The sequence below is a fragment of the Oryctolagus cuniculus genome, chromosome 6 (genome assembly GCF_964237555.1).
Source record: "Oryctolagus cuniculus chromosome 6, mOryCun1.1, whole genome shotgun sequence".
Classification (NCBI taxonomy): Eukaryota; Metazoa; Chordata; class Mammalia; order Lagomorpha; family Leporidae; genus Oryctolagus; species Oryctolagus cuniculus.
In genome coordinates this window covers 129715008-129733115 of record NC_091437.1, presented here as the reverse complement: position 1 = coordinate 129733115, position 18108 = coordinate 129715008, and the positions used below count along the sequence as shown (strand labels likewise).

At 40.2% G+C, this 18108-nt stretch overlaps 1 protein-coding gene across 2 annotated transcripts in view; it reads left to right on the top strand.

Moving 5' to 3' along the window:
* Positions 1-201: 201 nt before the first annotated feature.
* Positions 202-18108, top strand: part of LRP12 (LDL receptor related protein 12) — a 77003-nt gene continuing 59096 nt past the window's right edge. The window contains exon 1 of one of the 2 annotated variants that reach the window (XM_051844748.2): positions 202-411. In XM_051844748.2, the coding sequence (XP_051700708.1) occupies positions 333-411 (79 nt within the window). In that variant the 5' untranslated portion in view covers positions 202-332. The remainder of the gene's footprint in view (positions 412-18108) is intronic. The other variant, XM_051844747.2, reaches the window with a different exon arrangement.

The following is an 18108-nucleotide window of genomic DNA, read 5'->3' as shown; positions in this document are numbered from 1 at the left end:
GCGGGTGGAGGCGCCGGCTGTTCTGGGCGGCGCGAGGCCGCAGTCCCGAGTTCGCCCTCCGCTCGCCTCGCGCCGGCGGGCGCGCCGCCTGCCCCGGCCCCCGGGAAGGCAGCCCCGCGTGGGGCTCTCGCGCCGCCGGGGTTGGGAGCCGGCGAGCGGCTGAGGGAGGGCCGGAGGGAGGAGGGAGGCGGCGCGCGCGGGCGGCGGCCCCTCCCCTCCCCCTCCCGCCGCCGCCGCGGAGAGCGCAGGGAGCAGCCTGGGGCTCGGCGGCGGCGGCGTCTGGCCCCAGCTCCTCCTCCATCTCCTCCTCGCTCCCTCCATCTGCCGTGGTTATGGCCCGTCGCTGGAGCACAAAAGAGTCTCCGCGGTGGAGGTCTGCGTTGCTCTTGCTGTGCCTCGCTGGGGTGTACGGTGAGTGTCCGCGTCCCCGCGCCCCGCTGACCGAACAAAGCTGGGGCGACCCGGGGCCCCCGAGGCCTCCGGGTCGGGGGTTCCACGGGAGACCCGGGTAGGGGGAGGAGACCCTGGCCGCCGGCGGGACAAAGACCCGGCGAGGGGGTGGATGCGGCGGGAGGGCTTTCCCCTCGCGGAGATGCTTGAGCCCACTCTCCCACCTCCAAGACCTTCGGGGCGTGGGAGAGAGGCTGGGGTCCGGGCCGGGGCTCTGGTGGAGCGAGGAGGTTGGCTGGTGCACCTGGGTCCTGCGCTCGAGGGCCCCAGCTCCTCGAGGACTCGCAGCCCCCTTCACGATCCACGCACACAAAGATGTACGGCTGTGTGAGGAAGCCGGGGGGAGGTCGCCCCTGCCGCCGCCGGGACGGTCCGGCCACCCCCAGCCCCCTCCGGCTCGGGAAGTTCTCTCCACTGGGAGACTCCCACCGCCCGGCGCCTCCGGGTCCCCCGCTCGCTGAACGAGCGCCCCGCCGCTCTGCTCCCACCACTGCGCCTTGGGGCCGAGGTGTTGTGGATCCCGGGCGTGCAGGGTCCTGTTGGTTCTCCCCGGGAGCAGCGCGCGGAGAGAAGGCCGGGAAAAGAGTTTCCAGCTCCACCTCGGTCTCTTCCCTCTCTCGGGGCGTGCACGTCTGCCTGCACTCCCGGTTCAATGGTCGATTCATCCGTCGTCGCCCGCTCCTCTTGTCACTGTCGCTTTCCTTATTCCAGTCTGTGATCCGGTTAGAGATAGCGCTTTCTGGTTGAGAGAGGGCTGGAGATGCCGGGAGGACGGGGCTGAATGCTGCCTTGGGGTCAGAACAAGAACTCCCTGGGATTAATTGGCAGGAACATCCATCGCTTGGGAGATTTGAATTCCACTTCTGACTTCACCATTTTTAGTTTCTCGGTGAAACGCGTTGAATAGGCATTTCAGAGAACACTGGTAACCTTTCCTTTAGGGAGCGTTGCTTTGATTTCTCCAGAAGAAAATAATTAGAAGTTATCGTTCTTTGGTGGATTTTACTTGTAGAAGCTCTGAGTCATTGGCCACCAGCACTGATTCCCCTGGTGTGAGGGTGGTTGGTGATGGGTTCAGTCAACATGTAATTTGTGAGCAATTACCTCTTTTGAAAGCCTTTATCTGTGACATTGAATGTGATGATAACTTTTAAAACCTAAGAAACTACACTAAGTGAAGAATTGAGTGAATTGAAGTGATAAACACCAACAACCAAGAAATAGTGTTTTCTTCGTGTGTTTTGGGGTGAATTGCTCTTACCTGATGAGTATGTTGTGGTTTTTGTTAGAGGGAGGAGAGTGCTTAGTCCACACTTGATGTGGTGACTGCCCATATGGTGGGCCAGTGTGTCGACCAGGAAACCCAGATGGTGACTTCTGATTGTTAGTTGCATCAAGTGGCTGTGATCTCTGCTTGCCTGAAGACTTGTGGGTTTGGGTCTACACCAGAGATCAATAAGCTATTGTATTGTTTCATCTAGCCCGAAGTTTTGCTCTAGGCTTGGTGTATTGGCCCAGGAGATAGAAGAAGTGAGAGGCATCTTTAATTTGGAGTAATTAGGAGTGTCCAGTTTTGGCCGCCAGGGTTAACCAGAATTGAATTTGTGGTGTCTGATCAGAATAGATAAATAAATGGGCTCTTGTATTTTTACCACTAAAACCTGTGTCCTTAGAGTTTGAAGTCTTATTGCCTGTAGGCATAAGAGGCTGTGAACTTCATAATTTGTTTCGGTTCATTCTTTGGCACTTGTACACAAAGTGACTTTCTTGTAGGTATTTATCAAAGGTTTATCACTTTGGAATTTGTTTGGTTAGGAATTGTTAGTAGGCAAAGACTGAAACTCCTCTTTCTAACAGTATGAACTCAAATTATAAACCTAGCTGTTGGTTATGCCAGAGGTTGATGTCTCAAACCACAGCAGACTTCAAAGTGTAAGAAAAAAGGAGACAGTGAGCCCAGCGGAACAGTGTACTGTTAACAGCAGAGAGTACAGGAGCCCTCACCCTGCCACTGGAGAGATTGTCTTTATAGCTGCATATTTTTGTCCTCTTCAGAATGTGGGATTATATTAGTAAAAAAACAAAACAAAACAAAACAAAAAAACAGCCATACGGTGTGGCGGTGGTGGGAGCTTCCATGGCAGTAGTGGGATTTGAGTCACTTGAACACATAGTATTTGTGATTTTTGGTCAGTACATCCTGAGAAATAAACATCTCTTTGAATCTCTTAGAACAGATAGTAACTATAACTGCCCTTTATACAGTCAAAAAGTTTTTTAAAAAAAAGTGACTTCAAAAATAATTGAAAAGCTTTGTTAAAACAACTGGATATTCAGAATAACTTTGTACAAAGATCCAGTGAAGAAAAGCAGGTCTAATGGCCAACAATCAGGGCATGGTTCTGCACTGGGTGACTCTTTAACTGTTAACTGCGGCATTAAATGGCTCCACTTGTGCCTCGAGTCTTTGAAACATTTCATATGCCATTTTAAAAAAAATTTCTATTTGAGTGGTTATATTCTCCATGTGACCATTTCTTAGTGAACTTCATGTAGTCTCAGACATTATACTTCCAAGTTATATTTTATACACTATACTTCCAGGTTTTTTTCTGAATGCCAAAGTTTTATTTGCGGCTCTAAATTGTGAAATTAAGTACACTTAATATTTTCTAGAAGTAGTTGTTTCAGGATCAATAAATAATTATCTTTCAGGAGCCTGTGGTGTCTTAACTGCTTGAATGTGCCTAACAGGAGGAGAAAGTAACAGGGTGCCCTCTGCCTTTAGAAGTTGAAAGAGGTGAGAACATTAATGGCTCCAGTTGTGAGTTCTGCTACAAATTGTGCAAGGCCTACAGTAAGGGGAGAAAGTGCGTCTTCATTTCTCACGTAGGGATGTGAGACTCCTGTGTATCCTGTAGTCTTGCCTACCTCCCAAACCCTGATTAGGTAATTGAAACAGATCCACTGCTTTGTCCTTTTCCCTTCTGTTTGTCTCTCAGGTCAGTGTTTTCTAGTTTTACTTAAACCAGCCCTTAAAATACATTTAACATTGCTTTCAGAAAATACCTAGAAAATAAAACAAACTTCATAAGCTGGTACTGCTGCCTGTGATGCCCTGAGATACTTTCTATTCTATTTATTCTCTCTCTTTCTCACCTTTCTTTTGTTCATTTACTGACCTGGACTCATTAAATTAATTGTGGACCCACTAATAGATTGCAGTTCTTAGCTTGAAAAACACTGCCCTGGATGAAGCCATAAAAGGTTACCTGAGAATGTTGGTTGTATTGGTGTATCATTTACAGTGGCCCTCACAAGCTGCACATGGTTAGGTTACTTGCTGCCAGAACAGTGAATAGCAAGAAGAATTCTTCCTGGCATATACTGACTGACCTGTGATAAAATTCATTTTTAAACTGGGTTTCAGCTTATTACAGCCAGGAGTCTTTTCTGTGCAAAGTACTGTTCTAGATGTTGTAGTAGCATAAAATACTTGTATTCTTTTTACTCTTGCACTTTATATTTAATGGCTGGATCTTTCCCCATGAATTTTATGGAACAATCAGCAGTACTTTATAAATTTCCACTTTAAGGATAGAGTGTAAGTTCCAATTTTAGGAAGGTTGTAGAAATAACTAGAATATGAGGGGAAAAAATCCAAACCAGATATCAATTACATCTAAAAAAGTCAAACTTGATTACATAAAATAATGTTGGCTAAAATTGAATTAATTGCTTAACATAACCCTTCTTTAAGTTCAGAATCTAAACTATATCTGAATCCTGAGGAGAATATGAAGGTAGGCAGCACATTCCACAAAATTCTAAGTGGTTATCAGACAGAGCATTTTAATTGACTGTTTCCAGTGGGGTAGCTGTATTCCAGAAACAGTAAGGAGTAGATTTGAATGGCATATGGTAAATGATTTAGTAGGTTCCTAGAAAATAAAATCTCCTTTGAAGAAGACATAATAAAGATGTTAGGCAAAATGTTAAGACTTTCTTTAGTGATTAAGAAACTTAAAGCTTATCAATAAGTTAGGGGAACAAGGAGACCTTTCTGTGTTTCTGATGAGAGATTTTTGTTGTTGTTTGATTTGTTTTTACATTTTATCTGTTACAATGAAAAGAATGTAAAAAGGAAGCAAATACTTTATACAGGAGATTTATATAGATTAGAATAAATAGAAATTATTTTTATTTCAGAATTTTAGAATGAGTTTTAATCCAGTTTTTGCTTCCCAATGAGTAGATGAAAGTTGTTCTAAATTTAGGAATTGTGGGGCTGACATTGTGGCCTGGCAGGTTAAGCCACTGCTTGGATGCCTGCATCTCAGAGAGCCTGGGGTTGAGTCTTGTCTTTTCCTTTTCCATCTAGCTCCCTGCTAATGCACCTGAGAAGCAGCAGAGGATAGCCTAAGTATTTGGGTTTCTGCCACCTATGTGCGACATGCATGGGTCTCTTGACTCCTGCCTTCCACCTGGCCCACCCCAGCCCAGGCTGTTGTGGCATTTGGGGAATGAACCAGTAGATGAAAGATCTTTCATATTTCTCCCCATCTCTGTCACTCTGCCTTTCAAATAAATAAAAACTTAAAAAGCATAAATTTGGGAATTGGTGAGCTCTAATTTTTAAAGTTACCTTTTTCTTTTGTTTCTCCTTTCCATCTCACTGCCAAGAGCTGGGCCAAGCTGAAGCCAGGAGCCAGGAGCTTCCTCCTGGTCTCCCTCATTGGTAGCAGGGGGCCCAAGGACTTGGGCCATCTTTGGCTGTTTTCCCAGGCTCATTAGCAGGGAGTTGTATTGGAAGTGGAGCAGCTGGGACATGAACCAGAGCCTGTATAGGATGCCAGAGTCGCAGGCTGTGGCTTTATCAAGTTCTGTTATTTAATCCAGAAGAAGAGAAGATTAAGAACACTTAGTGCAGGAAAGGATATTGTGAATAGCTGTACAACAGATGGCAAAAAGGCATGAGGAGCTAATTTATGAGGAGAAACTAAAGGGTTCTATGGAAAACTTGATTCTAACGGCTGTCATTTTTGTCATTGAAAGAAGTATAGAGCATAACTTTCTACTGTATTTTAACAGTATTTCAGGCAAGAAGATAAGGATAGGACAAAAGCTAGATTTTTTTCAAGTTATCTTTTGGCCCAAGTTAAATGTTTTATACTAAGTGATCAATAAAGATTGCTGATGTCTTTAGAAGAATCAAGAATATATTGGCAGATAGTGGATTTCAGAACCATCTTGGAGGAATAAAGTGACTTGTTATCTTTTCTTCTGGATAGTATAGCTTATTTACAGAAGACAGAAGTTTAGTAGGTCTCAAAACTTCCAAATCAATGAAGGTGACAGAAAAAATTTCTAGTTTTCTTCTTTAATAGCTGATAACTCACTCCCTTGCTATTATCAGTCCGGTAAAGAAGTAAAATCATTTTACACTGGTGTTTTTTTTATTTGACAGAGTTAGACAGTGAGACAGAGAGAGAAAGGTCTTCCTTCTGTTGGTTCACCCCCCAAATGGCCGCTATGGCTGGCGCTGCGCCGATCTGAAGCCAGGAGCCAGGTACTTCTTCCTGGTCTCCCATGCGGGTGCAGGTGCCCAAGCACTTGGGCCATCCTCCACTGCCTTTCTGGGGCACAGCAGAGAGCTGGACTGGAAGAGGAGCAACTAGAACCCGGCGCCCATGTGGGATGCCGGCGCCTCAGGCAGAGAATTAGCCAAGTGAGCCACAACGCCGGCCCCCACACTGGTGTTTTTACCATTGAGTGAAACTAACTTGATAGGTATAGATCAGTTTTTGAAAAATGGAATATGGTGCTAATCGTTTAAAATCAGGATTAAATGGAACAAGTAGGATGCTTAGTGGTTTGAGTTTGCTTTTCAAATATAAAGAAGAGCATAAGCCTTCTATTAAGACTAATTTCATTAATAGTTAAAGCATCATTTAGGTTTAAAGTACCTACATTGGAGAAAATGTAAGATGAATCTTTGTGTGATATATTCTGAAATACTACTCAGTCTTGAAATTATTGCTTATTCCAGTGACACTAAAACCTTTTACTAATTGTTGGAAAACAGAATGCCCTTATTAAAAGCCATGATTCTCAAAATAATTGTGAGGTAGATATTATTATTAATGTTATTAGAAGTGACTGAAGCTTCCAGAGTAGTGATTTTGCTTAAGGTCCACTTCTCACTACTGCTGTTCTCTTCATATAGAGGCCCATTTTTGGTTGACATCATTGTAATAGCCTTCACCTCGTCTTGGCTCTAGTCTTGCCCTGGATTGATCAGATCATACACAGCAGCAGCCAGAGTAGCTTTAAAGTGTGAATCTGATTATGTAACTTTCTTACTTAAAACCTAACAGGAATTCCCTATTATAATCCAACACATCATAATCTAAATTGACTAGAGCCTTCATGATCTCTTCTTACCTTTTTGACTTATCTCTTGTCATTCCCCTTAACTGCTGCCCTTCCGCCTGCTGTATACTGTGTTAGTAACTTACTGCATGTGTTTCTCTTGTGTGCAGGGCTTTGTACATACTCTTCCCTCTGTCTGGCTTTGTCTTCCTTCCTCTACCACTTTCTTTACCAGGCTAACTCCTGCTAACCTTTGAGCTTTCCCTTAGGGGCTAGTTCCTTTGCAGTCTTCCCTGATTCCTCAAAACACAGTGCCATCCTTGTTTTTTAATTTTTATTTTTAACAGATTCATTATGATTTGTAGATACAATTCTAAGAACATGATACCCCCCCTTCTCTTCCTCGTACCATATTTCTTGTCCCTTATTCTTTTTTTTAGTTTTTGAATTAATAAAAAGGTTTAATACTTCATCAACTAAGTTTAGCAAGTAAATAAAAATACCCTAATTTATTGGAAATATAGACAATGGCTATAAACAACAATTGAATGGAAAAATGAGCATTTCACCCATATACAATAGATTTTAAAGTAGTCACAGATCATTAAAACTGTAGTAGTATAACATTCTTGACCATTGGTTTGACAAAGTTATAAAATAGACTTTTGTAAAACTATATTTGCAGAAGTACTGATACACATAGGCATTTTTTCCCTTTGTTTTTCATATTTTAGCTCCCACATACAAAGGAGAACACACAGTATTTGTCTTTCTGGATCCAGCTTATTTCAGTCAACATGATGCCCTCCAGATGCATCCATTTTGCTGCAAATGGTAGAATTTCATTCTTTTTTATAACTGCATAATAGTCCATTGTGTATATGTATATATGTGTATACATATATATATACATTGTGTATACATATATATGTATATGTATACACCACATTTTCTTTAACCATTCATCGGATGATGGACTCCTTGGTTGGTCCCAGATTTTGGCTGTTGTGAACAGTGCTGCTCTAACCATAGTGGTGCAGATACCCCTTTGATACAGTGTGTTCAAGTCTTTTGGGTATATATCCAGTAGTGAGATTGCTGGATCATATAGCAAGTCTATTTCTAGTTTCTTAAGAAATCTTCACATTGTTTCCCACAGTGGCTGCGTTGATTTACATTCCCACCAACAGTGTATAAAAATGTTCCCCTCTGTCCACATCCTTGCCAGCATTTGTTACTTTGTGTTTTGGATTTTCACCGTTTGGACAAGGATGAGGTAATATCTCATTTTGATTTTGATTTGCATTTCCCTGATGGCTAGTGATGTTGAGCACTTTTTCATATATTTGGTGGTCTTTTGTGTTTCTTCTTTTGAGAACTGTCTATTGAAGTCCTTTGCCCATTTCTCAAGTGGACTGGTTTTTTTGTTGTTGAGTTTTTTAAGTTGCTGATATATTCGTGATATTAATCCTTTGTCAGATAGGTGGTTTGCAATTATTTTTTCCCATTCTGTTGGATGTTACTTCACTCTGTAACACATTGCCATCTTAAAAGCATCTCAGAGATGGGCCAAGGACCTAAATAGACATTTTTCAAAAGAGGAAATCCAAATGGACAACAGACACATGAAAAAAATGTTCAGGATCACAAGCAATCAGGGAAATGCAAATCAAATTTAACCTCACCCTGGTTAGAATGGCTTACATACATAAATCAGCTAACAACAGATGCTGGCAAGGATGTGGGGGAAAAGGCACACTAATCTACTGTTGGTGGGGATGCAAACTGGTAAAGCCACTATGGAAGACAGTTTGGAGATTCCTCAGAAACCGGAATATAGCCCTGCCACATGACTCAGAGTCTACCCAAGGAAAATTAAACTGGCAAATAAAAGAGCTATCTGCACATTGTTTATTGCAGCTCAATTCACAATAACTAAGACATGGAATCAACCTAAATGCCCATCAACAGAAGACTGGATTAAGAAATTATGGAATATATACTCTATAGAATACTACACAGTGGTTAAAAAAAATGAAATCCAGTCATTTGCAAGAAAATGGATGAATCTGAAAAACATCATACTGAGTGAAATAAGCCAGCCCTAAAGGGACAAATATCATATGTTCTGCTTGATCTGTGACAACTAACTGAGCACCTAAAAGGAAGCCTGTAGAAGTGAAACTGACACTATGAGAAACCATGACTTGATCGGCCCTTGTCCTGACTGTCGAGGAACAGCTTACTATTTTATTCTTTTCAACATTTTCTTTTTCTACTTAATACTATTGGTTGAACTCCTTAATTAATACACAGTTATTCTTTGGTGTTTAACTGAAAAGTGATCCCTGTTAAAATTAAGAGTGGGAATAAGAGGGAGGAGATGTACAGTTCGGCACGTGCTCACTCATACCTACCTCTAATGGTAGAGCTAGATACATGCCATGGGACTCCAAATTCCATTAAGTTGGTAGGTACCAATGCGGTGTTACTAATTAAAGTGATCAGTTTAATTTCATAATCATAAAGATAGGATTAAGTGTCAAAGGGGTCATGTAAATAAGACCAGTGTCTGCTACTAATAATTGATAGAATTAAAAAGGAGAGAATGATCCAACATGGGAAGTGGGATACATAGCAGACTCATAGAATGGCAAATGCCCTAAATAGCACTCTAGCCTCAGAATCAGCCCTTAAGGCATTCAGATCTGGCTAAAAAGCCCATGAGAGTTTCTCAGGCATGGAAAGCCAAGACATTGTGGCAAAAAATGACCTGAATGAAAGAGCTCTGTGAGTGAGATCCCAGTGGAAAGAGCGGGCCATCAAAGAAGGAGGTACCTTTCTCTGAAGGGAGGAGAGAACTTTCACTTTGACTATGGCCTTGTCTAAATAAGGTCAGAGTTCGTGAACTCAAGAGGCTTCCATAGCCTTGGCAGCTCATGACAAGAGCCTCAGGTGATTACTGACATCATAACTAAGAGTGTCAATTGTTAACAACAGGAGTCACTGTGCACTTACTCCCCATGTAGGATCTCTGTCCTTAATGTGTTGTACTTTGCAAATTAACAGTAAAACTATTCTTCAAACAGTATACTTTGTGTGTCTGTGCTGGTGCAATCTGTTGAAATCTTTACTTAGTATATATGAAGTTGATCTTCTGTATATAAAGATAATTAAAAATGAATCTTGATGAAGAATGGGATGGGAGAGGGGGTAGGAGAAGGGATGGTTTGCAGGTAGGAGGGAGGTTATGGGGGGAAAACAGATATAATCCAAAAGTTATACTTTCAAAATTTATATTTATTAAAGTTTTCTCAGTAAAAAAAAAAAAAAAAAAGCATCTCAGAAACGTGATATGAGCCACAGATGTCAGTCATATAAGGGATTTTAAATGTTCTAGTAGCACTATATAATTGTTTTTGTTACTACAATTAAATAACTGAGACAACTAATTTTATAGAGAAAAAGTTTATTTAACTCACAGTTTGGGAGGTTCAAATCCAAGATCTGGTGGTTGCATCTGCGGCCTCTGTGGGAGGGATGGAGGGCCATGGTGGAGCATGTGCTGAGGTTCGTTGTTTTTTTTTTTTTTTAACCATGAATATATACTGTTTAGGATGCCTTTTCTACATCTCCTAATCTTATTATACGATTTTTCATTTTGAATTGTTAGTACTTGTATAATCACTGTTTGATTTCCAAATATTGAGCCTTTCATTCTCAGAATAAACCACTTGATTTAAAAAAAGAAAAAAAGCTTTCTACAGTAAACTTCAACCTTCTAAAGTATACAATTTGGTTGTTTTAGCATATTGACAATATTATGTAACTGTTACCACTAATTCCAGAAATTCTGGTGTAGCCCTTTGTGTGTGGCCTCTTTCATCTAACCAATATAGTATATTCACAATTTATCCATTTTGTAACATGACTGAAAACATCATTCCTTTTTTAAGCCAAATAATATTCCATTTTCTCTATGCCACTTTTTAGTTATTCATCAATTGATAGACATTTAGATAATTTCTGCTTTTTGGCAATATGAATAATGCTGCTGTTAATATTTGTGTATTATTTTCTGTGTGAATATGTATTTTCAATAATTAGGGATATATATGTAGGAGTGGAATTGTTAACTCATATGCTGTGTGTTTACTTTTATGAAAAAACTGCTGATATTATTTTATATACTACCAGAGTGTATGAAGATTAGTTTCTCCACCACTTGATTGTCTTGATTATAGCCCTCCTAGTGCTTGTTAAGTGTTCCTTCATTGTAGGTTTTTCTTTTTTTAATTGTATTTCTTTGACAGGCAGGTGGGGTGGGGAGAGAAAGAGAATCTGATGGTTCATTCCTCAAGTGCCTGCAACAGCTGGTGATGGATCAGGTGAAAGATGGAAGCCAGAAGCTCAATAGAGGTCTCCTACATGGTGACAGGAAACCAAGCACTTGAGCCATCACTGGCTATCTCCCCAGGTGTGCATTATCAGGAAGTGGAGTTCAGAGTGGATCAGGGACTTGTACCGAGGTACTCTGATATGGGATGCATACAGTAACATATTGTCTTTGTTACTGTAGTTTTGTAATACGTTTTGTAGTCAGAATGTGTGACTTAGCGGGGAGCTGGATTGGAAGTGGAGCAGCCAGGACTTGAACTAGTGCTCATATAGGATGCCCACATCTTAACCTGCTACACCACAGTGCCAGTCCCCAATTCCTTGAATTTTTATAAGAGTTTTAGAATTAGTTTGTGAATTTCTGGGAGTGAAGACAGCTGGGATTTGATAGAGATTGAATTGAATTGAATCTATGGGGCAATTTGTTAAGAATTGCTATCTTACCAATTTATTTCTCATCCATTAACTTGGGATATCTTTCTATTGATTTGTGTTTAATCTCTTTCATCAGTGTTTTGTAGTTTCAAAGTATAAAGTTTTCACTTACTTTGTTAGGTTTACTTGTATTTCATTCTTTTTATTTATGTATTTATTTATTTTGAAAGAGTTATGGAGAAAGAGCTTCCATCTGCTGGCTCACTCCATAAATGGCCACGATGGCCAGTGCTGGGGCCAGGCCAAAGCCAAGAGCCTAGAGCTTCATCTGCGTCTCCCATGTGGCTGTTAGGGGCCCAGACATTTGGGCCATCTTGCTTTGCTTTTTTCCCAGACCATTAGCAGGGAGCTGATCAGAAGTGGAACAGCCAGGACACAAACTGGTACCCATGTGGGATCCCAGTGTCGCAGGTGTCGCTTCACCTGCTACACTACAACAGGGGGCCCTTTTTTATCCTTTTAAAAAAGATTTTTAAAATTTATTTTATTTGAGGCCAGCGCTGTGGCTCACTTGGCTAATCCTCTGGCTGCGGTGCCAGCATCCCATATGGGCACCAGGTTCTAGTCCTGACTGCTCATTTTCCAGTCCAGCTCTCTGCTCTGGCCCAGGAAGGCAGTGGAGGATGGCCCAAAGGTTTGCGCGCCTGCACCCACATGGGAGACCAGGAAGAAGCACCTGGCTCCTGGCTTCGGATCTGCACAGCACTGGCCGTGGCGGCCATTTGGGGAGTGAACCAACGGAAAGAAGAACTTTCTCTCTCTCTCTCTCTCTCTCTCTCACTATCTATAACTCTACCTGTCAAATAAAAAAAAAAAATTATTTATCTGCAACTTTACTCCCCAAATACCCACACCAGCTGGGCAAGGCAGGACCAAAACCAGGAGCCGGGAACTCAATCCAGAATTCCCACTTGGGTTGCAGAGACCCTACCATTGAATCATTACCTGCTGCCTCCCATAGTGAACATTAGCAGGAAGGTAGAATCCAGAGCTGAGCCAGGACTTGAACACCTGCATGCCCATATAGGCTGTAGGAATCAAATGGGGGTCTTGACTGCTATGCCAAATGCTTCCTTCTGTATTTTACTCTTTTTTTTATGATGTTGTAAATTTAACTTTGTTATGTTGGTTTTCAGATTGTCATTGTTAGAACATAGGAATGCATTTTTTCTTCTAGCCTGTGACCTTTCTGAACTTGTTTATTAGCTCTAGTAGGTTTTTTGAATTCCTTAGGATTTTTTTTTATATACAAGATCATGTCATGTGTGCAAAGATAGTTCTTTCCTTCCAGTCTGGATGTTTTTTTTTCCCCTTATTTATAATTACTTCTTAAATAATTGTGTTAACCATCTTATTGTTGTTGAAGCTGAGAGTATGATAAATAGGAATTTATAGTATTTTCTCCATACTTGAAATTTCACATAATAAAGCAAAAGAAACAGGTGTTAAAATACTTAAACAATTGCAGCAAAATTTGCAGCCACATTCTCTTTCATTATTTTGACTTCTTAGCTCCTTAGATTTTCTTCTCCATCTCCCTTACTGTTTTAGTTTTTAAGGAATGAGGGAGATCCCATTTCAATGAGATGGAATCTTATTTTTTCTGAAACATTTTTGAATTGTATTCTTCTCGTCCTACCCACCCCCAAGAATATGTAAGTTGTATATATTCTTGGGTGTACATAGTGGAAAATGTTTTTTTTTATTATTATTATTTTGCCCTCACACTTGAATAGTGATTTGACTGGATATGGAATTCCAGGCTGCAAAATTTTCTTTCAGAATTCTGTATATGTTACTTTAAGTTGCCATTTTGATTCTTATAATTTCCTTTGTGTATTTAGAGTTTATAATTTTCACCAGTGTGTTTCTGTGTGTGTATATAATATATATATATATATATCTCCAGTAATTATTACTATTTGGCATTTGGTGGGCCATTTTATCTGAACATACTGATATTTTCTAAAACACATTTGCCTAAAAATATGTATATTTGTGTGAATACATACACACACACATATATATGTATAAATTTCTTTTTATCCTTTAAGTTCCCTTCTTCTAGAACTTCTAACTTACTATTTTTGTCTCTTAGATTTTGTATCCTTGTTTTCTACAGTTGACATATTCTTCAGTTTTCTAAATTGTAATTTGTCTATAATATGTCTACTTCCAAATAATTTTCTGTCTTTATGACAATTGGGTGTTTTAAATTAGTTATGGAATTGATTTGTATCTTTCTTATCCTTCCCCAGAATTCTAACTCTTCAGCTCTCCAACTCTCCTTCCCCATCCCCTTTTCCCAACTCACCCCTGAGGATATGACAGGAACTACTAGTCCTTTCCTCAGAAAATAATCTCCATGTGCACATTCAGGAAAAATAATTATATATAGTGTCATTTGAGTCTAGAACTTCTGAAGCTCATTGATAAACTCTAGATACCACCTGGAACCACCTGGGAGCTTGTTAGAAATGCAGAGTCAACTGGACTCTTCTTCTTAACAACGTCTCCGATGCTTTGTTTCATGTTCAAGTTTGGGAAGCTTTGCTATAAGTGGTTAGAAAGAGTTTCTATAGACTAGTATATGATCTGTAAATACATTTATTTTTCTCTTATCTTGCCCCCTTTGAAAAATATAACCATGTCTATGATATCCTCTTGAGCACTTTTTTAAAGAAATCATGCCTTGATCACAAGTTACATTACATGGAATAGCATGAGACAAGGAGGGACTGATGTATATACCCATTCTTAGAATAATAGCAAACGCTTACTTAACAGTTACTATGGGCCAGGCAGCTTTCTAGTCACTGCGTTTGTGTGTCTTAGTTCACTTGGGCTGCTACAGTAACAAACCATGAACTAGATGCCATATAAACAAAATTTCATTCTCACTGGCTGGAGTCTGTGAAGCGCAAGATGAAGAACTGGCAGATTCGGTGCTGGGTAAGGGCCCACTTTTTAGATCAGAGACAGTGCCGTTTAGCGATGCCCTTTCATGGCGGAAAGGGCTGGCTAGCTCTCTGGGGTCTCTCTTATAAGGTCATTAATCCTATTCATGATGGCAGAGCCCTCAGGACCCAATTACCTCACAAAATCCCTAATGCCTACTACTTTATACCTTTACTTTGGAGGTAAGAATTTCAACATATATTTCGGGGGTTCAAACACTCAGAACATATAACTTTGCCGGCGCCGCAGCTCAATAGGCTAATCCTCTGCCTAGTGGCGCCGGCACACCAGGTTCTAGTCCCGGTCGGGGCGCCGGATTCTGTCCCAGTTGCCCCTCTTCCAGCTCTCTGGTATGGCCCGGAAATGCAGTGGAGGATGGCCCAAGTCCTTGGGCCCTGCACCCCATGGGAGACCAGGAGAAGTACCTGGCTCCTGCCTTCGGATCAGCACGGTGTGCCGGCCTCAGCGCACCAGCCGCGGCGGCCATTGGAGGGTGAACCAACGGCAAAGGAAGACCTTTCTCTCTGTCTCTCTCTCTCTCACTGTCCACTCTGCCTGTTAAAATATATATATATATAACTTTGTGTGTTCATGTGTGTATGTGAGACACAAAGAGAAACAATTTATTTACAGCAATCCTATCAGCATAGATACTGTTAATATTTCCATTTTAAAATAAGAAATGGAAGCACAGAGAAGTTAAGTATCTTAGGCAGAATCATATAATCGTTAAAACAGAGAGTAAGAATTTAAATCCATATAGCGTGGCTCTAGAATTTGTGCTCTTAACCATTGCATACAATCCATTGTGCTGCTTCTTTGTGCTTTCATTTAGAGAGCTCCTTCAACTCACTGCAGCTCGTGAACAAGCTGATTAATTCCGGATACATTTACTCAGTTTATTTCATTACTAGAATTCATGTGCTTGTGGTATTGCTGATAGATGAGCCAGAAATGCCAGATTATAAATGTTTTCTGAATTAACTTTGGTTTGCTATTAATTGAGATTACTAAATGGCAAGGTGCTGAGTTATTGAATTTTATCCTGCCTATGTGAATGTTTGTTGTTAGGCTATTAAATAACTTACGTAAATACTTTTTACATCAAATGTTAATTTCCTTACTCAGTCTATGGACAAAAGATAATCTATAGAAACAGTAATTAGATGACTAATAAAATCAGAAACAAAAATTAATTTCAAAAAGTCAAAGAAGTGCAAATAAATACCATCTATCACTTTAGTAAATATGTAAAAATAAAACTTTCCTAGTAGATGTTCAAAATGTTCAGTAAAGACATAAAAATAGCATGGATTGGGGTTCAATAAAATGAGCATTCATACTTGACTAGAAGATATGGTAAGCTTTTGCTGATAGGTTTATTTGTATTATTTAACATATCTTTTGCATTTTTCTATATAATTTTATTCATAAATCATTTAATGTTGAGTATTAGATATTTAATTTTTACAGTTTTGTTCACATAAATAATGTTATAATTACATCTTCCTTATTATTGAGTCATAAAAGTGGAGTTACTGGGTCAAAGGTTGGAGTATTTTGAAGAATCTCAATAAAAGCACTGTATTTTTATTCAGTGCTTACTATGTGCCAGTTTTTGCTTTACATGCTTTATATATATTTATTTCATCTGTAATGAAAACTATGAGATGGGGGTGTGTTTTGACCCAGCAGTGAGAGTGCTGCTTTGGGAAGCCCACATCCTACGTCGAGTGTCAGACTGTGAGTCCAGTGACCATAATGGTGGTCTCTAAATATCATTCCTTACTGAAAGGATCCAGAAGTCACTGAGTGAATGTCCAATTCCAGTTTGGGGTAGAACATACAAAAGGTGAGCCTGAAAATTCTGTTGTGTCAGAAAGCAAGGAAGCTACAGTAGTTCATGCCAGAAAGATAAGTGCAATATATAGGGTCATACATGAGTCAAGGATGAGAGAACTTAAGCAGTTCCTTAAAAAGAGTAATGAAGGGGCACATATTTGTGCAGCGGTTGAGACACTGCTCAGGACACCGGCATCCCATGTCACGGTACCTGGGTTCAAGTCTCAGCTTTGCTCCTGATTCCAGCTTCCTGTTAATGTGCACCATGGAAGGCAACAGGTTGATGGCTCAAGTATTTGGGTTCTTGCCAGTTATACCATGTGGAGAACCAGATTGAGTAATTAGCTCCTGGGCATTTGGGAAGTGAATCTGTGGATGGGAGATGTCTATGTCTCCCTCTGTCTGTCTGTCTATCTCTCTTTCTCTCTCAAAAGTAAGTAAATAAACAGTAGTGAAGACTGTTGGCAGAAATGCACTGAATATGTAAAAATTTCTTGGATCATAGTGGTAGTCTTGTAATAAAAACACATACACACATGCAACACGCACATACACACACACACACACACACACACTCACCCAGTACAGCAACAACTAATTGATGGATGTCAGTGAGAACAAAAAGGGCACTAACTGCATACTCTGAAAATAAGCATCATGAGGAAAGAACCAAGCATTATCTTTCCCTTTTCTGTATGAATTCTGTTGCAAGGTAAGCAGATAACATTACTTGTTGAGGGAAAGTTCTTTTCAAAACCTTGAGTTGATGAATGTGGAGAAAATGACAGGGTTAGAATATCATTTGCTACCCCTAATGAAATAATTTATTCAGACTGTAATCATCAGTGGATGAAACCATTACACATATGGTCATGTGGAAACTTCTTGATGGAGGAAATATGCTTCCCCAATCTGAGTCTTATGAAAAGCAGAATGTGTAGACAGTGTGTTGCATATAAAAACGTATGGCACAAGCTCAGAAGTTTTCTAGACAAAAATATTGTGCCTATGTCAGATCAAGCTTCTCTAGCTTGAGTTGGCAAATTATGGCCTTCCAGTCAAATCCAATGTATTGCCTCTGTTATATTTTAATACCGTTTTATTGAAACACAGCCATTCTCATTTGTTTATGTGTCATCTGTGGCTCCTTTTGTGCTGCAGTGATAATGTTGAGTAGTTGCAGCAAGGATCATATGGTCTGTGAAACCTGAAATACTATTTCATTCTTCTACAGAAAAAGTTTGCTAACCTCTGAGTTAGATGAATAAAGTTAAATGATTCCAAAGGAAGGGAAACCACAGAATAGAAGCTTTTTATGGGACAGTTGATCTGATTTCTGTAACAACTCAAAGGTATGGGAAATGAGAGTGTCACTCTAGGTTAAGGGAGACTTAAGCACATCAATCAAATGAAATGTTGAAACTTTGGGTACTGCTTCAAGCAAGTATACTGGAAAAAAAATAACAAAATAATCAAGAAAGTCCAGTTATGACTTTGCTAGATTAAATTGTATCAATAATTATTAATTTTGTTAAAATAATAGAGAAAGAGAGAAAGAGAAAGTCTTCCATATGCTGGTTCACTCCCCAGATGGCTGCAATGGCTGGAGCTATACTGATCTGAAGCAAGGAGCTAGGAGCTTCTACTGGGTCT